The sequence below is a fragment of the Onychostoma macrolepis genome, chromosome 07 (assembly GCF_012432095.1).
Source record: "Onychostoma macrolepis isolate SWU-2019 chromosome 07, ASM1243209v1, whole genome shotgun sequence".
Classification (NCBI taxonomy): domain Eukaryota; kingdom Metazoa; phylum Chordata; class Actinopteri; order Cypriniformes; family Cyprinidae; genus Onychostoma; species Onychostoma macrolepis.
Window position 1 is genome coordinate 8,966,685 of NC_081161.1, and position 27,905 is coordinate 8,994,589.

General features: G+C 36.3%; 2 protein-coding genes across 14 annotated transcripts in view; one reads left to right on the plus strand and one right to left on the minus strand.

Moving 5' to 3' along the window:
• Window positions 1-19,942, minus strand: part of pacsin3 (protein kinase C and casein kinase substrate in neurons 3) — a 37,258-nt gene extending 17,316 nt beyond the window's left edge. Inside the window, exons 1-3 of one of the 9 annotated variants that reach the window (XM_058781759.1) lie at window positions 19,649-19,936; window positions 19,411-19,535; window positions 14,941-15,006 (exon numbers count right to left, since the gene is read on the minus strand). The gene's annotated coding sequence lies outside the window, so the exon portion shown is untranslated. Of the gene's footprint in view, window positions 1-8,850; window positions 9,075-14,940; window positions 15,007-18,083; window positions 18,162-19,410 lie in introns of those variants that run through there. The other 8 variants (XM_058781766.1, XM_058781762.1, XM_058781758.1 and 5 more) reach the window with 8 other exon arrangements.
• Window positions 19,943-22,167: 2,225 nt separating this feature from the next.
• Window positions 22,168-27,905, plus strand: part of csnk1g1 (casein kinase 1, gamma 1) — a 55,080-nt gene continuing 49,342 nt past the window's right edge. For 4 of the 5 annotated variants that reach the window (XM_058781452.1, XM_058781454.1, XM_058781455.1 and 1 more), the window contains exons 1-2: window positions 22,168-22,356; window positions 26,195-26,511. In XM_058781452.1, the coding sequence (XP_058637435.1) occupies window positions 26,331-26,511 (181 nt within the window). In that variant the 5' untranslated portion in view covers window positions 22,168-22,356; window positions 26,195-26,330. Of the gene's footprint in view, window positions 22,357-23,173; window positions 23,263-26,194; window positions 26,512-27,905 lie in introns of all 5 variants that reach the window. The other variant, XM_058781453.1, reaches the window with a different exon arrangement.

The window sequence follows — 27,905 nt, forward strand, 5'->3', positions numbered from 1 at the left end:
AACTGTGTTTACAAGGCTTTTTTCAAAATGGTGGGTGCCATTGTTTTGTATGGCATTTGTTCAGCCAATCAATATACACTTACATCACTGGGATTTCCTATTGTGCTGGTTTAGTCCCTGCTAGTCCCTATTAGTTAATGATGTTCCTATAAATAAATCAAATCAGGTATTTCCACCAATAGTTAGAGGAACTATAAAAACATTCATCCAATGCCACAGAACCACCATTTTGGGTTCCTCAAAAAACAGTTCTTAAAAGAACCATTTCTTAGTGTGAGGAATATCTTTGTGTAAGGAAAGGTTACATGGATGTTACAGGTTATTCACTGAAACAAACTCCAATCAAGAACTTGGTCATACTTTATATTAGGTGGCCTTAACTACTATGTACTTGCATCAAAAAATAAGTACAATGTACTTATTGTAGTCTATTGTATTGCAAAACACTTTTGTTGGTATTGAGGGGGGGTACGGGTAAGGTTAGGGACAGGTTTGGTGGTATGGGTAGGTTTAAGGGTGGGTTAAGGTGTAAGGGATGGGTCAATAGCGTAATTATAAATTATTACAGAAATTAATTACAGATTACATATAGGTATTTTTTTTAAATATAAGTACAATGTAAAAACATGTACACACACAATAAGTGCATTGTATCAAATTATTAATTTAAAATGTAAGTACAAAGTAGTTAAGGCCACCTAATATAAAGTGGGACCCAGAACTTTTAATTTTTTTAAATAGTGGACAATCCCCTTTTATGGGTGCTTTATTTTTAAAAGTGCAGCAAGATAAAAATATGACCAATGACATGGAAATGTCCATTCACTATTGCTCATAGGGACACGATGCCTTTCAGGCACTTAATCATCGCCTTAAAATAACCTGTTTATTAACGCACAAACAACTTTGGCTATGGCATAAACTATATTTAGTCCAAACAGAACAAGTAGGTGTACACCTAATGAACCTTGTACACGCTCTTCCCGTGCTTGTATACATTTAGCACTGCTTCTGGCCTTGGGTTCTCTTCATATTGTCTGAGCCAAGGTCGTATAGCTTCCTCAAACAGACATAACAAACGGGAGGAAGGAGTGGGATCGGCCTCGCAGAAGCATCTGCTCCCAATTTAGGCCAAACTGGCTATACTAATGGAAAATTAGCATCCTCAAGGGGGGCTTGGGAACTAACAGAGTGTTGAAGAGCATTTGCTGTGGATGTACTAGTTTGGCAATTCATTCACTGACTTGTTAAATCCTGCTTTTCAATATCTTTTCAAATATGACAAAGGTTGGACAGTATATCAACTTAGTAAAGCATATAAAAAAAAAAAAAAAAGAAACAACATAGGATAAGACAATCTCAGTTGAACTTCACAGACTTTACTAAAGGAGTGCTGTAGAGCACGTCAAAAAGTAGGATTAAATACAAATGCAATAATTCTGAATAAATTAATGTTAGCTTAATGGGATTAAATCAAAAATCAACAATTACCATTACAAGATAATTACAATATGATATTTGGTTCAGCATTTTAAAAACAACTGCTTTTATCATGCTAAGAGTCCAACAGTTTCTGTCAGCATCCATGAAGATCCGTAGGGCAAATAAGGATAAGTCGTTTTTTTTTTCTCCAGCAAATAAAGAGAGCTTGGATTACTTCCCCTGAACTTCCTCCCTATGAAGTGAAGGCAGGGGCGGGAATGGAAAGTCAGCTCCTGATGATAGTATTTCCCACAAACATGCCAGGAGGAGCGCTGATATGACAGCTTCACTTGAACCTCATCAAATTTAAAATCCATGTCCGGAATACCATCATTGGTACAGAATACTAGCACACTGCTTATGGTGTAGCATGCATAGAATGCTGCCTACTATAAAAAAAAATGTGAAACAGTACACAATATGTAACAACACACATTCAAAACAGTCAAATGACTTCATTAAAGGCAAGACACCACATGTGAATAGGGTAATATTTGAACTAATATTACCAAACTTCCCCAGATGATTGACCACAGTACATTAAAACAACTGTTTTGTATCACTAGTCCTCTGTAGTTATGTTTAAATATGCAAACATTATCCAATTAAATATGCACAAATTTGCATACATGAAGAGAACAGAAAAATCTGAACATTGGAGAAATCCAGGTTCAAAATTCTATTTGCATTTTGGGTTACACTTTATTTTAAAGGTGTTCTTGTTACAGTGTAACTATACATTTAAGTACCAAGTAAAATTAATTAACCACATGTACTTACTATATGGTTAGGATTAGGCTTACTTGCATGTAGTTATGCATAATTTATTATTATAATAGTAAGTAGATGTAACATGTAAAAAGGACACCTTAAAATACCGCATTTTGTTTGACATAGCCTACAAGAGTTAAAGGGGATTTTGAATCTATCATAGTTTGTTCTGTAAACAAAGGGCTCATAACATGAGAAATCAAATTTGCCTTGATGTTTTGACATAAGAGGCCTTTATAACATTAAAACATCTGGAAAGTTTCATAGCTTATGACATCCTTCTCATTAAACAAAGCATTTACTGTAACTAACCAAGCTCCAAAAACAGCTTTTTTCAATAGGGGATCTGAGGCATCACAAGGCAAATACAAATCAGCAGCCAACTGATTTGGATGTGACAACAGCTGCATCACAAGCCATTAGTAAATGATTCCATAAGGCTTTGTCTGTAAATGATAATGTTTTCAAAACACTTACTTATGTGCAATAGCAATGGGTCATTGATAATGTTTCCTGTGCATAACAGTGGCCTTTTATGACAAGCCTTAAAGGTGCTGTATGTATTTTTTGACTGTACAAAAAACATAATACCATAATATGTTTGCAGATATTTAGTAAACAAAGTTCCTAAGTTCATATAGGCCTACTTGTTCATATGAAAAGCAACACTCCAGCCAGTTATTCTACTTTGAAATGCGTGTTCCGTGTCAAAATGTCTGTTTTTGTTTGGGTCTGTGTGATTTCACCCACTGCTAATGTACCCATTATTATTTCGAACACCCCGGGTTGCCAGTTGGAGAAAAACACAGCATACTGCAGCCATGGAAGCCAGCAAACGAACTGATAGAGATTGCAGATTCTACCCAACATAAAAAGCCTTGGCATCCATCTAAAAAGCTCTAAAGCCCTTAAAAATGGATCATTTCAGACAGAGGGTCAGAAAGAGAGAACGTCATGACTCCTTTAATAAAAAAAGAAAAAAGGAGTTTTACTTTGTTTTTCCCTAGTTTCCCCAAAAACATGACCATGACTTCTGAGGAATCTGAGGTGCTTACCGAATTGTCATTTTGTGTACCATTTATACCCCCACATACTACTTGTAAAAAAGGCCAGGATTCAGTATTTAGTCCATATATCACTCTGTGCCACATATTGGGAAAGCAAGGTGTTGCTATAACTGAAAATACAAGCAGCTATGTGAAAACTACAAGGAAATGCAAGAGAGAAAAATGCACAAAGTATTCCCAACAATACAGTAAGTGCACAAGTCATCGAAGAAGCCAGACACACCCATTCCCATGGAGCATGCACACTGTAAGTACAGCAGCAAGCAGCTGTGTCATGTTGAACTCCAGAAATAATCAAAGCCCCAGAGATCCCGCCGAGCTGGAGCAAGATCCTAATAACCCTCTTCCATAAGCAGGCAACAATTTCCAACAGCTGAGAGCAGATGGAACAGAGGACCTTTAGGCTCCGACTTGATGTGTCAAATACCCACTGTCAGAGTGGTGGCCCAAAGAGCCTAGCAACAGGTAAATCAACACAATGGACATGTTCACAGAGATCCTAGAGCTGTAAAATTGAAATACAAGCAGGGAGGAGTGCGGCCCCCTTTTCATTGTGCAGGGCTCTATTGTGCTGTACAGCGGTGCTTCTGGTTTGGTCCATCACGCCGATGTAAAAGAGCTCAGCACTCCCACGGAGATCCGAGCTAAAAACGAGCATGTCTGGGGAGAGGCGTGACCATGGCGGCTGTAATTACACGGCTGTGTCAGTAAAACGCTGGGGGAAGAGCAGACAGCTATCAGATCTGCTGCGCAAAAGATGTGTAGGACAGCCTGCATGACAAACAGCAAACTACAGTGCATGTCCACAGCAAAAATCAACAGCTCCATTTAGATTATTACATTATCCAGGGAAATAAATGTGCTGTTTCCCCTAGCAAAACCACAATCATAATGTTGTTCTGTGGTTGCTAAGGTGTTGCTACTGTAAGTGCTTGTTATGCAGTTTTTTTAAGTGTTCCGATCACCATGATGCTAGGCTGGTACAATGCAGTTGCTGGTTGTTGTTAGCATGTTGCTAGGCAGTTGCTACAGCAGTGGTTCCCAATTCAGATGACTGAGATCATCAGCTTGTTAGGAAAGAGCTCCATGAATCAAGCTGCATTCTGACTGACAGAGTCTCTTCTATCTTACGGATTTTATCCCCTAACTAATGCTGTAAACTATGCAGGGAGCTCTCTCATTTGGTGCATTAAATTAGAGGTTAAAATTAACAACAAAACTATTGCATTCAATGCTATATATTTTCAAACATAATTACACTCAAAAATGCAACTCAATTGCACAAATGGTAGTTTTCATAAAAACATGCCTTCTTTAGTGTTTTTATAGCTAACTATCCAACTGTGACATTCCTGAGGTAAAGGCAATGTTAAATGACATTGTTCATAGTGTTGTCAGATACCAAAATTTTGACTTCAATATGATACCTGACTAAAATATCTTGATATCAATTACCGATACTACATACTACAACAAAATCATAGAACAACAGGAAAAGTAATTGCATAACACTTGATGCAAATGAAAGTTATAGTTACTTTATCTATTTGAAAAAAAAGCATCTCATCCCCCTTTAAAAACAAAAACAAAACAACAACAATAAAAACAATCACATGCCAGTGCCAATACACAGGACTACGGTGAGCAACTACCGAGCCTGCAGGTATGTAGAGATCTTTGCAAAATTGGCAAGTTAGCTGAAAGGGTAAAGCCAAATCTTATTTTATGATATAGGTTAGTAATTTTATTTCACAGTAACAATTTCTCACAATTCACAATATAGTCATTTTTGTTATTTTATCTTTGTAATTAATAAGAACATAAATGCAAGTATCAAACTAAAGGATAAATACAATAAAACAAAAGACACAAATGAAAAATAGGGCCCTGAAATCAGTTTATCCCCCCCCCCCCCCCCACCCACATTCTGTTTTAATTCTGGATTCGTTTTTTTTTTTTCTCCAGTTTGAATTTTTCTAGACTCCATTTTAATGGTTAGGCTCAGTGTAAAAAAAAAAAAAAAAAATTGTTTCAACTTAAAATGATTTGTTACCCTGCTGACTAAAAATTTTAGTTAACTAAAATATCCATGTCACTTAACTTAACATTAAGTAACGTAAAATTTCAAGTTGACTAAACTTAATTTTTGTCAGCGAGGTAACAAATTATTTTAAGTTTAAACAATTGTTTTTTTTGTTTTTTTTACTGTTCTACGTTAAAAAGATATTAATCCAAAAACATGTGCAAGTTTAATGATTTCAATTAATTAGACAATTTATTAAAAGTTTAACAAAATTACCTTTTTAAGGCTCTATAAAATAAATTTTATTATTATTCTCAAATTCTGTGAATCTGTGCTTTCAGTGAAATTTTCTGTATTACATTTTAATATTTTCATTAAATTTTAATAATCAGAAGCATGTATAAGTTAATTTATAAAGATTAAGTATTTTATAAAGAATTAATTTATAATTTCTTTTTTTTATACCTTCTGATGTTCACGCATGTTTATTTCACGCTATAAATTGTAATAATGTGGAAGAGACTCGTGCTCTGCACTGCCGCTTGAACTGAGGTGCTACAGTGATTTTTATTGTTTACAGAGACATTTATTGTTTTAATGCTGCAATAAAATGGACATTATTTAAGAGCGAAGACTTTGTTTCTTATCAGAAGTAACACAGCTCTTTGTGATTATTGGATTGGAAGCACATTACAAATAATGTTTGTAACAGCAAACCTGACTTGAACTACGAGTAATTTATAGAGTTAAATAGAACCTATGTTAAAGGTGGGGTAAGCGATTTCTGGTAGCCAATGTTGATATTTGAAATCACCAAAACAAACATGGCCCTACTGCAAAAGGGTCTCGCCCCCATTTTGATAGCTCCGCCCCACACATACGTATGCAACCCAGGCAACGATTAGTTCTGTGAAATGACTATAATGACTATTATAATGACTATAGAAGTCATTATAATCAGTGACGCTGTCTACACAGGATGCTGTGCAGCGCGACAAATCCCCGACAGAAAACTGCTGTCGCATTCTATTTATGATGTGCTGACACAAATTTCAAATGATTTTCTACGGTTGCTTTATCGCGTCCAGTGTATCCAGACTTCAGCTGTTGTGGCGCATCCAGTGTAGACACGGTGTCACTCACTTATCGAGAAGAAAAAGCAACCTCGGCGTCCAATCGCAGGCATTCCGCTCCTTGAGTTCTCTCCAGTGCTGGAAAGCTGATCCGATATTTACACGGGTCCTACTTCTTTCCTTATCGTTCCGCAGACGTTTTCCTCTTTTGTTTTTTATCCGCCATCTCCATCTTTCTGTCGCTCGGCTCGGCTAATGTCCGTCCTGTGCAATGAACGCTCTCTCCGCCACATCATGAGTAGACACGCCCCTTACTGCTGATTGGCTACAAGTTTGTTTTAGTACTCGGCCCCGACTCAGTTTTCTAAAGCATTTTTGAAAAATTACATACCCCACCTTTAACTGCACTGCATTAATCCATTATCGCTTTGCGTCGCAGCCACATTACCACTTCGGTTGGGATTTATTTTCTTATAATTCAATGGCCCATTTTTATATACTCCTTACTTAAAGAGGCTATTCTATATGTGATATAATACCCAGAATAATATTTCCTAAAAGCATAGATATAAATATGTTTGCTTACTGGTTCCAGTCAAAACAATCTCAAGTTTTGCAAAATATTCTGGTCTCCAAATATGGCTTGGTAAATTCAACAGTAATCTGTGGGATTTTTCACCTGGTTTAATAAACCATACCATTTAAATTGCCTTTCAAGTTCATAAGTTACTAAAAAGAGGTGCTACCAAAAATCAAAAAGCCATATCAATTGAAAAAGGTGCAACACTCACTCTTGAAGAGATGAAAACTTTATTAATTAAAATGACGTTTCGGCCATTATCAAGGCCTTCATTAGACATCCAAGTCTTTCAAGTTGATAGCATAAAAAAAGTGAGGAATGAGTTATGCAGAGAATTTTAATATTTAAAGTTAGGCATTTGAACATTCTCTCATACCCAAGTATTAGAGGTCTGCAAGCCCGTCGGGTCCCGACGGAGCCCGACACGCTGAGTCCATTCAGGCCGGGCTCGGGCCATTTTTACAGATCGGGCTCGGGCTCATTTAGCTTCTCTCCTTTTATTGTGCCCATATACGCGCAGAGCACACATAGCTACTGTATTAAATAATGATTATATTATAAATATTATACATCGCCTTAGCAATACACAAGGCATACGCACACATTAGCATACAGGTGACCATGCAGAGCATCAGGGAGAAGTTGGAGCGTGGGGTTACAAAAAGTTCGGGAAAAGCTGCATTTTTGATCAGCCATGCATTTAATGATGATCCTGACTCGCCATCTCCTCACTGGATGCACCTTTAGAGAGAAATGCATCTTTAGGGATTTTATAATGAGTTTTTGTTTTCGATTCGAATTATTTAGTTTTAAAGTAGTAATTCAAAGCTTTCTATAGATACTATATTTATCAAGTCAGTGAGGCAAGTAGACTATATGCTGTGTTTCGGTTTTTCAGAAGCGGTCCGCTTGCTCAAAACCGAAACTGCTTTTTTTTTTTTTTTTTTTTATAAAAGCACGTTTTGTTGATATTGTGAGTGCACACAAATAAAAGTAGACCCTTTACAGTTCCAAACAACGTAGCCTTTTACTCTTACCTTTATGAGCAAAAATGACAGCGTATTTTGAAATGTTTCCAATGCAAGTGATCGTTCTTGCGCATCCTGTAAAGCACGCTTCAGCTTCCACTCTCTGCACAAACTACTGGATATGCATCAGTGCACATTTATCTAGCTCAAGCATTTAAGCTAACATTGTGGAGCGGTTTTATAATTATAGATTTAATTTTAGAGAAGTCGTGATGATTTGAGAAAGCTAAATTGATCAAACATAGGCTATGATCAACTCGCTGTCTGCCGCTGGCCGCTTGGTCGTTACTTTAAAAAACAAAAACTTACATTTAACGAATAAAAAAAAAATGCTCCAAACGATTTTCTAAATTAACTTAATAAAATAACGAAACGAAATACAATCACTTTGCCATTTCATACAAAACTGAACTATTTTAATAGCTGAAACAGTAGTAGATAAGCTGTTTTGGGAGAAGGGGGAAAAAAGACGGGCTCGGGTCGAGAATTCTGATGAGCTGTCGGACACGGGCCGGGCTAGGGCCTGAGCGTCTCGGGCCAGGGCCGGGCTAGGGCCTAAATTTTAGGCCCGTGCAGGGCTCTACCAAGTATGAGCAAAAGTAATAGCGATGCTTGCCTGCTGACCTTTGAAACACTGTACAGAACAACATGGCACAAACGTATTAACAGATTCCTGCTGTTGACAAAGAAACCTTAAGAACTATGATACCAAACCAGCTTTTGGAGCACAAAAGGACAAAAACTTTGTGAAATTCAAAACCTTATTAAAATGATCACTACCAATGACTAACAACAATAAAATCTACCTAGCATTGTTTGGACTTACTTAATTTCCTTGTCCTGGAGTACGTCCAAATCCTTGAAAAGGCTTTGGTTTAAAATGTACAATCCATTGCATTTCCACAACAATTTAAATTATGTTATAGAAAACTTTACCAGTCAGCCCAGATGAAACATAGACAGCAGCAGATGGCCGATCATGCATGTTATTTGTAATCTAGTGCAACTGCTTAAACCGGGCAACCCCATTCCCCAAGAGAAGACAGATGCGACTCCCATTTGTATAAATGCCTTTCACAATTTGTTGCACAAGTTGCTCAGAGACTAACAGAGTGTCAGGGGCCCTGCATTTGGGGAAGTTTACATTTCATAGGTCGTTGACTCTGTTTAGATGTTTTTGCCAGATCAGTGCTAAAGTCTTTCAGGTTAGATAACTACAAATCAGACCATTTCTCTAGTCAAACAACTAAGAACCAAAATTTAATAGGCATAAAGACAGGACTATAAGATGATCGAGAGAAATAATACTGTTGGTTTTAAAGAAAAAAAAGTTTAGTTGAGTTTTAAAGTTCAGTAATTAATTTTTAAAAAGTCTTTAACAACATGAGGGTGAGTAAATGACAATTTTCATTTCATGGTGAAGTATCCCATTTAAGAAAATTGTAATAAGAATTCTCATGCTTCTCTAAACCCATATGACATAAAAATATATTTCTTTGTGTTCCAAAAAAGTAATTAAGCATGTTCATGCTACTCTTTTCCCTATATGACCCTGGACCACAAAACCAGTCTTAAGTGTAAATTTTTCAAAATTGAGATTTATACATCATCTGAAAGCTGAATGGTTTGTTAGGATATGACAATATTTGGCTGAGATACAACTATTTGAAAATCTGGAATCTGAGGTTGCAAAAAAATCAAAATATTGAGAAAATAGACTTTAAAGTTGTCCAAATGAAGTTCTTAGCAATGCATATTACTAATCAAAAACAAAGTTTTTATATATTTACAGTAAGAAATTCACAAAATATCTTCATGGAACATGATCTTTACTTAATATCCTAATGATTTTTGGCATAAAAGAAAAATTGATAATTTTGACCCATACAATGTAATTTTGGCTATTGCTACAAATATACCCCAGCGACTTAAGACTGGTTTTGTGGTCCAGGGTCACATATAAAACAAGCAACACAAGCGCTGTTAAAGGGCTAGTTCACCCAAAAATGAAAATTAATTACTCACCCTCATGTCGTTCCAAACCTGTAAGACCTACATTTATCTTCGGAACACAAATTAAGATTTGTGATGAAATCTGAGAGCTCTCAGACCCTGCATAGGCCGCAAGAATACTACCATGATCAACGCACAGAAACGTAGCAAGGCTAGGGATGCACCGATCTGATACTCGGTATTATTACTCTGTCATTTTCTGCCGGATCGGGTATCGGTCAGATGAGACTGATCCAAATCCGATATTGTTCGTATACTATTGTGTTATTGTGTATAAAGCACCATAAAGTTTTAGTGCACTATATTCCAAGTGGTCTGAAGCCGTTCCACAGTTTAATGTGAGGTAGAGATGAATATTTAAGTCAAGTTCACGTAAACTCTTCTCCGCTGCGGCTGTCTGTCATCCTCCATTCAGCGTTCAAACTGTGTGCCGCGTTCGGTTACGACAGTCAAGGTGATGAAACTCTCTCCAATAGTGCAGTAACTGAAATTTAAAAATGTTAAAAGAAAAGGCTCAAACTAAACTAATCGCACAGATTTAATACACTACGCATTAATACCTCTTCACTTTGTGCTTTGAACTTTTCTATGCTGTGCGATGTGACTCCCTGTTGCTTCAAGCGCTTTGTGCCGCTCTGTATTGGAGTCTTTCATATTATAACACTTTTCTGCGCAATGAAAGATTATTAATAGTCTTTCTTGTTCTGTCCTATCTATCGCATGTTGCTGCCTTCATTACTGTGCTAAACATTTAAAAGAAATGCCTTTTAATTTTATAGTATATATTTAAATATATTTACTTGTTTTTCATGAATGTATTTTACAACAATACAAAGTGTATTTTACACATCAACTACAGTGAAGAGGACCGTTTCATTCTTACAGTTTGTGTCTGAAAAGTCAATTCAGGAAGTGTGATAGTCAGTGATGTATAATATGAAGATGTGCAATGCTAAAGCCGTGATGTAAACCATAGTGATGCACCGATCTTGATTTTTCACAGCCAATTCCACGATTTTTCAAATGGCCCAATTCTGATGCCGATTGCTGATTTAATAATTATGAGATATGAAATAATTATCAATTATCTCAGAGACACATTCATATAAACCCCCAACCCCAAATCAATATTTAGGATTTTCTTACAATATTGTACAGATTGTGAACAGTGAGCTTGCTCTGCCTCCTCTTTGCATCCATATTCAGTGTCTCTGGCCTCTGTTAACTGCCATTTGCAGACTTTGTAACAATTTCACAGAAATTACATTTTGGAAAAAACATTGCAATGTGTGCAAGTCCACAACAGAAATCGGTTCACAATCTGAAATAGTGAACAGGTCTCTAGGGAACAGGTAACATACTGCTTTCCTCAAATCAATTACACAACACTGCAAATAAGAATGTTAACCTGAGGTTTAGGAATGTACAGTGTGAAACATCAGCATATGAATACCCAGGATTAATTGTTAACCCCTTGTAAATTATGAGCAGTGTGAAATTTCAAACAAGATAACACAGGATTCCATTTACCTAGGGTTTAAAATGACTAGCGGTCGACCGATATTTGTTTTTTGACAGCCGATGCCGATATCTTGGAAAGCAGGGTGGCCGATATAATTTTATTTATTTTAATTAATATTAAATCATTTGAAAATGGACTTAAAAAATAAATGTGTAAAATAAACAGCCTACATGTAAGTATATACTTTAGATGACAAAGTATTTTTTTTACAAATAAATAAATAAATATTTAATAGAAATATAATTTAAAAGTAAGTAAAACACTGTAACCAACAGGGCACTCAGTATTCTGGGAAGTTTGTGTGCATTGGGAATCATATTTTTTACACTCATATGTAACACTCATTTTACATACAGCACACTGTATGCAAACAGCAAATGCATAAAGCACAGCATGGTTTAATCACGAGTTTAAAGTTTAAAGCATTCAATTTGCACGGACCGACCGTTACGCAGAGAACACGCAATCATGCAGGATACAAATGCACACTTGCACGCATCAAGTTCAAGACACTGATGCTTGCTTATAGAACAACCACAGGCTCAGCACCCGCCTACATGCACTCACTATTAAGAATCTACATCCCCTCCAGAAGTCTGAGATCTGCTAGTGAGCGACGCCTCGTGGTACCATCACAAAGAGGCTCAAAATCACTCTCCAGAACATTCTCGTTCACCATTCCTGGCTGGTGGAATGATCTTCCCACCCATATTCGGAGTGCTGGATCCCTGTCAATCTTCAAGCAACAGCTGAAAACTCATCTCTTTCGACACTACTTGACTTCACCCTACACATAAAAAAAAATAAATTAAAAAAAATGTTCTACTTATTTATTCCTTCCCTTGCTAGCTTGTACTTATTTAAACAATGCCTGAGACTTGGTGTTACAAGCACTTCGTTTGTCGGATTGCCTCTTCAAGATGAATCGCTTTATGTATTCCCAAATTGTAAGTCGCTTTGGATAAAAGCGTCTGCAAAATGACTAAATGTAAATGTTCACAAGATCTCAAGTGGATTCAACTAAGTTTGCAAGGTTTGTAAAATGAAATGTTTATTAGACTTTCAAAGATTTAAATGATGTAAATGCGCATTTGCTAAATGCTGACAGCAAATGAGAAAGTGTTATAATGTTTGCCTTTCTATTACTAATAATATAAAAGCGATCGTTATAATACTGTTTTGTATACATTTTAATTCCTTTGTTTAACAGTTCTATCTGATTATATGGATAGAAGTCTGTCTAATTAGACAGAACTGTTAACGACAACAGCGATCAAGAGGGAGAATGTGAGCACTGTGTGCTCAGCTGCTGCCGTTCTCAGCGTCGTCAAAATAAAAGTCCATCGCACCATCATGCCTCGAATGCGTCGGCCAAACAGAAAAACTTATTGGCCAATGCCGATATTTGAAAAATGCCAAATATCGGCCTTGGCGATATATCGGTCAAACACTAAAAATGACCAAGGGTTAACTATTTCAAGGTCTAATTTCTGTGAATGAGTTGCACCAAAGCTCCAATATGAAATATTTACGGTGTTTTTTTTTTTTTGCTTGACTGTATCCCTCCCCATTCACTTTTTCATTGTGTGGAAAAAGCAACAAACATTCTGCAAAGCATCTCCGTTTTACATAGAAAAAAAGATAATCAAACAGATCTAAAGCACAATTAAGAAAAGAAAGTGTTCATTTTGAGGTAAACTACACCTATAAGGTGACTTTGGAAACAAATTCAGCTGCATGTGCCAACATCCTTCAACAAAATTTAGGTAGTACATGGCAACACATTTGGAACCAATTAGAGGAGCATTTACTCTAGTTGTTAGATGTGGCTTTAAAAATACAACTTGCGGCATGTGGCATTTGTTTGTATGACTCTCACACACGGATCTCTCCGACACACACACCTAGGGCTGTCACGATAACTACTTTTTGTTGTGCGATATATTGCACCAAAATTAATTGCGATAAACGATATTATTGTCATTTTAAGACAATTTTATTTCACTAATTATGTAATTACAGTATGACAATATAATAGCATAATAATGCAAGTACACTCTTTCAAAGAACAAAGAACATTTTATTCTTAAGAATATTTAGACATTGGAACCGGAATGTGAAAAAAAATATATGCTAAATAAATAAAACAAATACCGGCTCATTCACGTTAATTGGCTCTCCTCTCTCATTCGGCTTAAAGCCAAAATGTTCCCACACCGGAGCTGAAGATTGCGGCTTTGAAACCAAGTCCATTAGGACTTGTTCTTCCTAACTGGCTGTAGTTGTCGCAGTGGGTTAACGCAGTGGGTTCACGCCTTCTCTTCACCTGTCGCTGTCCGCTCTGTGTGCGTGTGTGTGGGGGAGACGCTGCCTAAGCCCCGCCTCCGCCACAGAGAGCAGACGAGATGACAGAGGCAGCGCGATCAACTAAAATGTTGGTGATATTCATTTTTATGTAAAAAAAAATAATATAATCATTATTTTTAATTCTAAGAAAGTGACCAGTCGCAATATATCGCGGCACCAAAAATGATCGCGCTCATTTCCATATATCGTGCGATAAGTCAATATATCGACTATCGCGACAGGCCTACACACACCTTCACAAAGGGTGTAAATGCATGTCTTAGTGGTACACAAGAAGAAAACCTTTGACTCGTGGGCCAAGTCAGCAAATAAATGACAAATACTGGATAACCTGCTACCACAGACCCATGAAAACAATGGCTTCCGTCTGAGCAGAATGAGGTCATGGGAAGGAGGGGTTGAAGCTCTCATAAGCCTTGCTGGAAACTCGCAGTCATTAATCTGATTAATGTATACAAGACTACAGAGCGTCTACAAAATTTCAACTCCAGAAATGCCCATTAATCCAAGCATACTTTTTCCAACAAGATCTGATTCCTTTGCAACTGGCAAACAACATGGTTAAGGAAACTAAATGCAAGAAAAACAATTCAAACAACAAAGCCAGATTATTCTCATGAGGGAAATCATGCAATCCAAATGATCTCAAATTGTAAACAGATTAGTGACCTATATTTCAGCCACGCTGATTAATCACACAACATTTGGCCATTTTGAGATTAGTGCACTGGAATATACAGTAACGCTGTAACTTAACCACTCTGGTCAATGAAGTGACATTTCACTATTGTGTAAATCTACCAACAAAGACGTGTCAATATATACTGTTTTTCATAAATTTTGTCTAAAATAAGCTTTCATTTCAGCAATGTTTTCCTTGTTTGGCATTAACCCATACTGGTTGACCACTAAAAGAGATGCAGAATAATTCAAACATGGCATAGACAGATATATGGAAATGCAGAGTAACATTTGCAAAACCAGGGAAAAACAAGCTTAAATTGAGGAACTTACCACAAGCAAAGGAGAATGTTAGAAATTAGTGGTGCTTTGCCCAAGAAAACGGCCTCTTCGGTGGCCCTGTGAGAGGAAGAAGATGTTAGGCTTTTGTCAGGTTTTAGCAAGCCAGAGAAGATGTACTGTAAGCAGCAGAAAGAGTCTCCTGGTCCTCTTAAGATGGCAGTACGGTAAAGAAAGCAGCAGGCTAATATAAACCCAGGCACTCAAAGGTGGCACATTCTGAGATGGAGAGTGAAATGCCACACATAGAAGACCTGAAGAGACAATCATGAGGACACTGGAAAACACCCCGGCTATGTGCTACTGGCCTCAAACCTGACCTAGCCGCAAGTCAACACCTCACTCAAGGAATGTCCCGGGTTTAATATAAATTAAGCTCCATGGAGAGCAGCTGTGGCACATTTACCATATTAAATATTACATCTTGTCCCTTAGAAAAAAAGAAAAGAAAAAAAAATAGCACTTACAATAAATGAGTTAAACAATACGTCATTACCAAAAAGAGACTGTTTATAGAGAAAAATCCACCCACACATAACCAGATGTTCATACATCTAGAATAGTAATGCCACCACTTTAATGTTTACACAAGAATTCTCTCGTAAAAAAAAAAAATAATAAAAAATTAATTCTCTTGCATTTAGGTAATATTGTGAAACATTATTACAATTTAAAAGAACCGTTTTCTATTTTAAAATTGTAATTTATTCATGTGAAGTATTTTCATGACTGGAATTTTCATGACTTCAGTGTCATACGATTCTTCAGAAATCATTCTAATAATATGCTGATTTGGTGGTACTCTATTAATAATGGGTCTTATTATGATCAATGTTGAAAAGAGTTTTTGGTGCTTAATATTTTGTGGATTTTGTTTTAGGATTCTTAAATAAATAGGAGTAGGACGTTCAAAAGAACAGCATTTATTTGATATAGAAATCTTTTATAACATATTAAATGTTTTAGCTTTCACTTTTGATATATTGAATGCATCCTTAAATAAAAGATAAGTTTGAAAATTTTAGGGTAAGATTAAAAAACAAACAATGGCATTGCATCAAGTAATATGTATTAAGCAGCACAACGGTTTGCTAAAAATTAAGAAACACATTTATATTTAACTACAAATGCACAACATGCACTAAAAAAATATCACACTTCTGTCTGTGAACATTTGTAGATTACGTTCCCTTTCCAAAAAGAAGCCCAGTATGGAATGTGGCATCACCTATGACATATAGCACATTCCTGCTGTCAGGTTCAGACACGCTGCTCTAATTAGACCCCAAGCACACGACCGCCTCTCCTCATCAGGCCCTCCCGTGCCTCTAAAAAACTCCTACACAACTAAACAAGGCTCCACTCGCCCAGACACCTCGTTTAGTTCTAGCATATTCTCAGTATTCTTCAGAATGTTTAGAGCCAAAATGTTGCATGAAATGATCAGAACCATGAAACGGATTTGGAAGCATTTGCGTGAAACTTGAAAAGGCCCACTGTTACAGCTCATGGCACATATCCAGGGCAGCAGGACTGAACTGACAGGAGCAGTGGATTATTTTACAGGGAACCATGGCCTAATTTCATAAATGGATGACTGACAATAGCAGACCGACGAAAGTAAATGTTGTGTCTTAAGCTCATTTCAGAAAGTCTGTGAGAAGACTTACTGCTTATGAAAAAGATCAACAGATGTGAGGAAAATTACTGGCTCATACGGATGACAAAATCTCAACAGCAGAAGCGCTAACAGGCCATATAATGTCAATATACACGATATTTGGCACATTTCACATTTTTATTAAAAAATCATTTCAAGTTAACATTTATTAGGCAATACAGTGTTGCAAAATTTGAGATGAGATTGAGATGAGAAATGAGATTTCTACATCATATGAAAGCTGAATAAATTAGCTTTCCATTGATGTATGGTTTGTTATGATAGGACAATATTTGGCCAAGATGCAACTATTTGAAAATCTGGAATCTGAGGGTGCAAAAAAAAATCTAAATACTGAGAAAATCACCTTTAAATTTGTCTAAATTAAGTTCTTAGATATGCATATTACTGATCATAAATTAAGTTAAGTTTTGATATGTTTACTGTAGGAAATTCACTAAATATCTTCATGGAATATGATCTTTACTTAATATCCTAATGATTTTTGGCAATAAATAAAAATTGATAATTTTGACCCATACAATGTATTTTTGGCTATTGCTCCAGCGACTTAAGACTGGTTTTGTGGTCCAGGGTCACAAATATGATCTACCAAATTTTAACTACCAAAATGACCAATTTTTAATATAGTTTTCAAAAGCAAAAAATATAGTTTTGCATCAATTATTAATTCCTAAATATCCAATTATGGAGGAGTAACTAAAACGAACCTTTATTGTAAAATGCACAAGTTATTTTATTGACCTTGACAATCATTAAGGGTCCTCGCCATGTGATTATTTTAATATTTTTCCGCATGTTTCAACAGCATATCAAAGAAATTGTATTGAAATGACATAATATTCCTTTAAAAGCATAACGCCAATTTTCAGAAAGCCTATTTTGACCAAAATGACACCACTAGTCTGAAAGATCTGACACACGTGACCATTTTTCACTTAAACCCCCACATTTACCTTCCTTCCACACATCTTCCCAGGAACACTGATCTGTCAAAGAATCCTGAATTTGGCATCGGGACAGCTCAATATAGCCCTGCTCTCAAAGGCTCAGTGAACTCTGGGTCCTTGTGTAGGCATGAAGAAAACAAAGGCAGTTTTGTTCTCCACCCAGCGTCCTCCAGCACCACGCACAACAACAGAGATAGTTTCCTACATTTGCCCCAGTGAGTTTAGTCTAAGTTCAGTGAGCATCCATGTAAGGTCTCCATGATTGAACAAAGCAATAAAACACAATACAAAAACATCTAGGCATAAGACTTCATGGGAACAACAAAGAAAGCTGAATGGGACGACCTGAGCCCTCACGGATCTGCAATTTAACTCTCTTCGCTTAAAAGTGCGGAACCCTAATTACTAAAGAGCATGAAGCCCTTGGCTCGCATTCAAAACAACTCAAAGTCTAATCTCTGATTTAACTTTTACTGCACTTTGACATTACATCCAAATCAACTTACAGTGATTTTAGAGTTGATGCTTCACTGATCCCAGAATATCTGCACTGGCAGTCTAATCAGGCCCTCCACCACCCACCATCTGAGATACGATGACACAATCTTCTACAAAAGGAGATGTACCTGAATGTTAAATTGCAAAAACACTGTATTTTATGGAAGTAGGAAAAGAGGGTTACATATATTCTTACAGGCGGTTCCCATTCATCCATAATCTAGAGTGAGAAGACAAAACAAATTATTTCTCCCGAACCTTGATCCTGTTTGACACTGCCAGCACAAATAGTGGTACAAATTTTTATATAGATAAATAAAAGGTTATATATTCATACTATAATCTTATTTGGGTGTTGCTTCATCTTTTGAAGTCCTGTGGGTTGATTTTTACTTTAACAGATTTCAACTTTTTGATATTTTTATTATATGAAGATAACATGGGAACTTTTTACCATTTACGGGTACTTTTCAATGTATCATTTAACCTTGCTCCACGCCTATTTTTCAACATGCATTAAATTTAAAACTGTAACGATCTAAACAATTAGTGAAACAAATGATTTTAACATTTATGAAAAGGAATTTTGCCCTATAATAGCATAATTTCTAAAACAACCAACAATTTTGCCCCAATAATGTAACTAGTGCAAATACTAAGTACTGCTACTAATATTGGTACCTTAGTAATAACGTACTAATTGTGTAATTTTCACCAAGATACATTGACTGTGAAGACCATACTTCAGATGAAATGTGACATGAAGGGGGTGAAAATATCATTTAACTGTAACTTAGTATATTTAGGATACATCAAATGCTAGCCAAAAAAAGATCACGTAACATTATTGGACACTATAAATAAATTAAAATGTGGTGGAAATGACACAATGGGGAAAATTCTCCTGTGTATGTCCACTGCTGGACAAACTAAGTGTGTTTAAGAGCTTATATTGCAAAAACCACCTGGCCCAAGGTGCCCATATTTAAAGAAACACCCATTTATATTTTATTTTAATCACAATACAGGTAATATCAGCAGTCTGCAGACATTAGCCCCTTTCTTCAAATGACAAAGGGTGAAGCCTCATCGAATTTCAAGGGATTTGTATTTGTAGGAAACGGATGTTAGACGAACTTTGGGTGGCACACAACATATTCCGCTAACGTTAGATAAATGCGTTACAAAACTTGTTTATTCCCCTTATAGTGTTTTGGCTTTATCTTCTACAGTGCCCTGGGCAAATAAACCCTTCACACACATACTTTGAGGTAAAAAAAAAAAGTGCCCTCTTAAGCACCACAGTAACCGATACTAATACTGAAATCTACTTACTCGTTGTTGTTTTGCTCTTATTCAGGCGAAAACAGTTATGCACTCGATGTCCCACGTCGTCAAACTCTCCCAGAGTTCCTCAGTACGATGTGAAGCGGTTTATCTCCAATACATTTACATGCAGACTGCGTTCAGAGCGAGAAAAGGGCCATGTGAAGAAAAGTTGACACCGCTCAGACACCTTCCCTTTCTGCCATGGCAACCGAGCGGCGAAATAATATCTCCCATAAACATTTACCAGGAGGCAGGATCATGGAGAAACACTTTCAACAGGTTGTTTTTAGAAAACAGGCCCATCGTCAACAGTAACTCATAGCGTTTATTCCAGCAACAGCAGCAGGCGCATATGTCCTCACGGATGAAATTAGATGCTGGGGCTCCGCATTATGCCCATTGATCCAATTACACGAGTTAACCCTTTCAGATTCAAACAACTAACGGCGGGATATTTTAGTAGCTACTTGTACTTGTAGGGTTTTATATAACGGCACTTGCATTTTCTGACTTTAGTAAATACCGGTCTCTTTAAATTTGAGAATGAAAGTACTAAAGATAAATACTATTTGAGGGTTTTTGCAGTCACTTAGTAATAATAATGGCAACAGCGCCCTCTGTAGGCTGAGAAGACAATACTCACTCGTTTCAATGTCATTTCTCATCAGAACCATCTTTTTGGCGGAAGCGCAATGCAAATGCATGTAAATAACCATTCAATCTAAAAAGCTATTGGGCATTCACAGCTAGCCGTTGATTATCCCGTTTATGCCATGGTCATTTGCCAGCATTCACATATTAAAGATGTTAATAATATTTGCGCTGCAATATTTGACCGGAACAATAAAAATTACGGTTATTTTCGTCTGTATTGCTATTCAACTGTAACTGTATGTTACTATGGTTACCAATGTTTATAGGAAGCGCATTAATATAGAACGTGATTAAACTGACCTGGAACTACCTGTGCAGTTCAACGAATTTAATCAACACCTGCCAGCCAATCAGAATCCAGTATTCAGACAGCCCATGGCATAAAGTCCGTTAAACATACAGCAGATCATGTTGTCGCTGCCATTAAACAGCCTATTAATTTTCAAATCAGTTTAAATATTAAATCTAATATAAAAAAAGTACAAAAACTGTCATAAAAGCACTGCTTTTTATTAATAATAATTAAATATGTATCTGTAATGAATAATGTAATACATCGATCTCCAACATTTTAAACACACGACAACCTGCCCTGATCTGGCATTTATGATAATAATAATAAAAAATATATAATAATGATAATAAAAAATGTCGGTTTTATATATGACACTAAACTTAAAATCAATAGGCTATTTCATAAATCATATAGGCCTATAGCAACAAATGTAAAATATGCCAGCTAACCAAATTACACACATTAAATACATTTCAAATTTTGAAATAAGTATGTTTTCAATATGTTATCAATCAAATAAGTATGTAGAAATGTTTATAGCTGCGCCATTTCTTAACATTTAAATCAAATCCACCAGGAGGTGCTACACACAACATTATAATGTGTAGAGCAGCCCAGTCAATCACCAATAAAAGTCTGTAACGTTTGGGTTTCTTCATTTATTGTCTCCAGTTATTTATAGCAGTACAGCACAAATATAGCAGTGCTGCTGGAAACAAATTGATATAAGATTAATTATCACAGTGGCGCTGCAAGATATAGCCTATAGGTTATGTTTTTAAGTTCATATGGATGCTCCTAAGTTAGATGTCAATCAGGATAATTAAATGAGATGTTTATTTAAATCGCTGTCCTTATTTTAGGAATAATACATATTATACAATTAAATTAACTGCAGAGTTGAGTTCAAACAGAGTATATCTATAACTTACTTTATTGTTTTATTATTATTTTCTTGTTTAATTATTTTTTTTATATATATATTTTGTGCTTTGAACAGCCATATGAATCTTTTTTTTTTTTTTTTTTTTTAGGGGTTATTCGTGTTATGCCATCCATTTTTATGTTCCCACTACTGGAAAAAATATAAATGCACAATCTGTAAAGACAGAAATCATATTTAAATATTAATTTGAGCTATTAGTTTGTCAAATATTAATTTGAATTGAGACACACTTACTTCTGAGAAGTTTATTACAAAATCTTTCAGATTGTTCTTCATTTGTCATTTTCTCTATTATTATTATTATTTGTTTTTCTTATTCTCTGCAGAATCTTCTTTTATTTGATCATGAATTCATATATCCCCCCGGTGTCAGCAATATTAGCATTTTTATCCTGGTAGTCTTTTGTAATGTCACTTTAATTAGCAAAAGACAGGTCCCAAATGAGATTTATCAACAACAAAGATTTATCACCATGTTGTTTTGTCAGGTTAGTTTCTCACTTGTTATCATTTTATCCCATCCCGCTAGACAAAATTACAGAAATTGTGCATAAATTATTTTACCAGAATTGCATAAGATGATATGCTGATTTTAAGTGAACATCCTCATGTGAGCTTTCAGTCCTTCACTCAGAAATGGCCAATTTTAGCTCTTTATTTTCCTCCTGTTAATTTTCCTCGCCACTGTGAAAATAATCAAGCTATATTTAATAAAGCTTAAGTACTTGAGCTTGAACAGAGCATAGTTCTGAAATTCTGGTGTACTTTTTATAGAAACGACAACGCAGGCATATTGTTGTTTAAGAACTGCAGAATTCAGGAATGGCCGTAATGATCACAGGGACTTTTGTTTTGAAATCTCCTTAAAGTCCGAGAGCGGAAGTCATTCGCGACCAGCGAAAGGTTCACGTTACTTGCAGGAACACTAAAGAAAGGAGGAAAAGCGGGTAGCGGATATCAACACTGATTTTATTCAGAAAAGGTGTCATATAATCTACAGACGCTGGTATCTCAGTATTCATCTCCCCTGAAGCCTCTGGCGAAGTTCATCGTGGAAGTGAGTGAAAGAAATAAAGCTGCTATAGCTAACGAGCTAAAGGTGTTTGTCAAGCTGTTAGCTCCATTAGTTCATATTGGTTAGCTGACTGGTAATCCTGCCTATAATTAACGGTAATCTTGATTGATCGATTGAGGCTGTGATCTGTATACAGAGTTTGAACAATAACTGCGCATCACGACTCGCCCAGTGGTTCATATTAGCGACAGAAATGAATAACTTGATGTCTCTGTTCGCTGTTTAGATGCGATATGTATCGATATCCGAGCAGCTCGATTGATTATCAACAAAGCAGTTAGATATATTGGTGCTCTAGGCAGCTGGCAGGTGATTTGTGAAATATCGTGTTCCTCCTTCCTGTTAAGGGTTGAAAACATTGAACATTGAGGCTTCTGGCCCGCAGCAGGAGGAAAGCTCATTCAATGTCGTGAGAAGGCTTTATTTATTTATTTACTGTGTATTTTTATTTGCGTTTATTTTGTTGTATTAAACATACGGATATAGGTGGTGTTTATTATTTCACGTTCTGTATTTTTATTTCTATTTGTATTTTTATTTTTAGAAGGCTTTTGTCTTTACTAGGGGACCATTTGAGAATCCATTACACAGGTCTGTGGTCTTCGGAGAAAGATGCCAGTTTAAAAGGCTAGTTCACCTTAAGATGAAAATTCTATCAGTGTTACTATTTCTGTAAAGCATAAAAACCAAAATCTTGACAGCCTTAGTTGCCATTCACTTTCATTGCATCTTTTTATCCATGCAATTGTGGCTGTCAGTCAACCATAAGTACCTAACACCTTTTTTTGTCTCACAAAAGAAAGAAAGAAAGAAAGAAATGCCTCCATGTCTGGATCAACATGAGACTGATGAGATTATTCTGAATTATGACAGAATTTTCATTTTTGGGTGAGCTGTTCCTTTAATAATTTCATTTAAATGTCAATGGCCGTGTAACCATTCATTGATGGTTGATTTGTGTGTCTTGCTCAGGAATGTTATGTGTGTTTGCGAATACAATCCAAATTCCTCTGTATTATTAGATTATATTTATTATAAATTAAGGTTGTAACAGGTGGTGCTTGTAGTTTGACTGCAGTCATGAATTGCATGCAAATATTCAACATTTAGGAAAACAATGCTTATGGCTAATTTACATTAGCAAACGAGTGACTGAATAAAGGACTGTTTGCGTGAAGTATAGCTATACTGAAGTTTTAATTTGTCAAATTCTATGAGAACAGGGAAGTCTGCAATTATAACTATAATGGCGCAGAGGAACAATTATCTTACAGCTGATAAAACGTTGACTGCTGATCAGAATCCACCCAACTTTAAAGCCCCATTCACATTAATAACAGTAACTATATAACTGTTCACACCAAGCACGATAACTATAAAGTTTTAATAAAGGTTCTAATTCTATGAGAATAGTGAATTCTACACCACAGCTATAACGATAATGGCGCAAAGGATCAATTTGGTTGTCACTTTCCGAACATTTTTTTTTTTTTCAGCTGATGAACAATAAAACATTGGCTGCCAATCAGAATCCACATGACTTTAAAGGCCTATGATAGCATCCACACCAAAGAAAATTAACGTTCGTGATTTAGTTTGCTGTTTTATGTGCTTGCGCAATCAATCAATGTTTTTATCATTCATCAGCTGAAAAACAATAGTTTTGAAAGCATTTTCAACATTATCAACAATATGATTCCAGCAATGTAGATGTGGTGTGGACTTCCAAATTCTCAGAGTTAGAAGGATCATTAAAACTTCACAGTTATCGTTACATCATTGGTTATCGTAAACTGGCACTTGAGAATTTAAAGTGGCATATGACATAACGCGATTATAAACTAAATCTTATCGTAGGTATGTGTGGGCACTAATAAAGTTATCATAGTTATCGTTCTTGGTTTAAATAGGCCTTAAGTCAATGTATATGTTTCTGTATTGAATTGAGTTTCACTGATTTTGAATGTCAATATTGAAGGTTTTCGCCTCGGTGATCACCCCTAAAGCACAGGGTGTGCAGTCTTACTCAGGGGTTCAGGGAAGCGTTTCCTCACTGGTTGTGTCACAATAGGAATCCCTCCCTGATGCCCGACTTCCTCCTGAGCTAATCTCTTTTCAAAAGGTTAATGATTTGAGATGAGACATCTAATGGATACAACATATTGCATTAGTGCTGCATCACTGATAATCACAAATAATGATGCCATGGGCATTAGAAATACGTCAAAATGTATGCACATTTGTGGGCTTATATTTAGTATAATTCCAACCGCTATTGTTTAGCATGTCTGTGATGCGGTTGACATTAGGAACGATAGATCTGTGTGATATAGGTGAGTTAGAAGCACTTTGCCCCTTTGTTTGGGCTTAATTCATCAAAGTGAACTTCTCTTATTCTTCTGACAGAGCCTTAAGGCTTCTCAGTAGGTCTTGCGGCTTTGTTGTCATGTTTTATGTGGCCACGGCTGCCTTTGATTGTGCCTGACTGCTTGTGTGAGCAATAATTTTGTCGCGCTAATTTTTGTTGTTCTCAGATATATTTTGCTTTTTAAGTTTGTAAGTGACCCATATCTGTCATCCGTGAACAGACCTGCATGTGCACATTCATAATAAACAACAACATCATGTGCTCTGCCTGCATGCACACGTATAAAGACAAAAATCACTGTATTTTGTGGATATTCCCTCATGTACTGCAAATAAGAAACCAAATATTGATGCACTAAATTGTTTTTTTATTTTTTATAACCAAAAACACTGTTAGTTTAGGTAATTAAAATGAAGTAAATGGGTTTTAGTGTAAATTTTCAGTAAATTTGACTCAGTATGCTGTTTATTGTGTTGTGTCCTCAGGTGACAAATTAACACAATCATAGGAAAGTTCTTTGGCAAAATGGCAACAAGCTGACACCCAATATTTCATCTAAACAAATTGCAAATTTCTACTTTAGCATCCTTTTTGTTCATGTGATGTTTGTCCACACCTTTGACGTGTTTACCTGTCATAGCTTATCCTTTTTAGTGCACAAAATAGATGCTAAGAGTCAAAACACTTCATTGGAGAAGCAATAATTAAATGCTGCTGTTTCGATCAATTTCGGCAGAAATTGAAAATAATTTTTTGCTGTTTCGGCCTAATATTTTGGCTGTCGAGCTAATAGTGTAAGATCGTCCATATAATTCTTCTTAAAAGTTCAACATTGAAAATTATATCATAGGTCATCCTATTTAGTTTCTGGTCTTATTGTGGACAATTCATATGTGCACAGAAAATAAAATCAGATTTTTTTTTTAATCAAAATGTAATGCCTCCAAAAGTTTTACTTTTATTACAATCCAAGTTAATTACAAATATTGCAATTGACACAATGTGTAGGTCAGATTTGTTATTCTAAGAAAAGGTTAAATATTGGCACATATATTTAGCTTCATACATTTGCTCTCACTGTCTGCCAAATGTGATGTTGGCTGATTGTGTAATTAGAAAGGAAATTGGCTGATTTTTATCTGTAGCTGACCAATTATTCCACCCCTGGATGAAGCCTGTTTCCTACAAAATACCCACTGGTAAAATGTAGTTTCTTTAGCTGTGGCGCTATAGATTTTCCAGGGGTGATCAGTGGTTAATTTGAGTTGAATTTTGGCATTGCCATTCATAGTGAAATATTTCAGCTTTTGTGAATTTTAGTAAGAAAGCAGGTGATTTCATTATGTTTTCCTTTATATATTGAAGAAGTAATGTACTTTTTTCACTCTGTTATTGTTTCAGAGGTGTAATGGTGCTTAAAACATACTCAGATCGAATGTTTCCTTCCTTCAGTGTGCTGGCAGCAGTGACTGGTTCAGCGGCAGCGGTGCCAACAGCAGTCGTCCCATGAGTTTTCTTTTGGCCTGAGCTGTCTGCTTTGGGCTCCGGCCTGGTTCGTCTGGATCTCTGTGCCTCCGGCGCCACAGTCATGGATCACCCCAGAGAGAAGGAGGGCGAGAGGCCGGTCAGGAGCAGTAAAGTGGCCCAGGGGCGCAGCGGGCACTCGCGGCCCTCCAGCTCCTCCGCGTCCTCTGGGGTCCTTATGGTTGGACCAAACTTCAGAGTTGGCAAGAAGATCGGCTGTGGCAACTTTGGAGAGCTGAAGCTCGGTAAGAGAAGCCATTAGTGTATTATTTGTTCACAAAAGTCTCCATGGAGCAACTAAGGGTGAAGTTCTTTGCTTAAAGGTGCCAAGCAGGAGTGAATCTCAGGAGCTCTGGTGTTCCTGGGTCACCATCATTAGTCAGTCTTCCGGGGAACGTTGACTTGAGTCATGTGAAAGGTCCTTAAAGCCGTAGTGTGTCATTTGTGCACTGCTAATGGCTACAAGTTGTATTGCAAAAATAGTGTTTTCACAGAAGTTTTCTTAGAACGTGCCTCCCTCATCTATTAGTTGAACAAACAGATTGGTTGAGTAGACCTGTTTGGGGTTGTGATGTTCAAAAAAATGGCACACTTAACCTTTTAAGGAAGAGTCAAGCCTGGTCTGCACTACATAGCATGAACATAGCAGTATTAGCCAATATTTTTTTAAAGGGGACATCGGATGCCTATTTTTGGTATGATTCTTTAGGGTCTTCATGAAAAGTCTATAAAATACTTTAGTTATAATTTCTCAGTGGTTGTGTTAAAACAATACCCTTTTTACCTTGTCAAAAAGCAGCTATGTTCACGACGACCCGTTTCGGTGCATGTCCCTTTAAATGATAATGAGCTAGTGCTCACCCCACCCCTCTCTTCTGTTAAAGTCACTATTTTTATTCATGCAGTTATAATTGTTTAAAAGCAATTTAAAATACATTTGTCAATGACTTATTAGACATTAAGAAACACCTTTATAAACCCTCTACAAAGGCAACCTTAGTGTAATGTAGTGGACACGACAAAGCGACTGCTGCATATCATTTGAACTTTGTGTCAGTACATCATAAATGGAACGAGGCCACAGTTTACAGTCAGGGATTTTGTTGTCATGCCGCACCGCATCCAGTGTAGACAGCTAGGGGTGGCTCTCTACCACTTTTTCAGAACCGATCCCGATCCGATACTAAAAATTCTGTGTATCTGCCGATATCGATCCGATACCTGGGCAGTTTTTTTTTTTTTAATCAGTGTTGAATTTTTATACCTCAATGTGTGTTGACCTGATCATGACTTTTTTTGTGTTACACACAATCTACTAAATATAGACAACTTTACTGTAAAGAAAAACAAGAAATTAATGCATATATAACTATAATCTATGACAAAAATACTGTTATAAACTAGGTTAGTTGATAATTCAGTAGCAAAAGTTACTCTAGAAAATTCATGAGTGCGCAATTTTATAAAATCTAAAATTAGTGGGGAAAAAAACATTTAGTGAGGAACAAATAAATGAATAAGTGTAGGACTAAATCTAGAATGATAATGTAAAATGATATACATTGCTCTTTGTATTGTTGTAAAATACATTCATGAAAGACAAGTAATATATTTATATACTGTAAAATTTAAAGACATT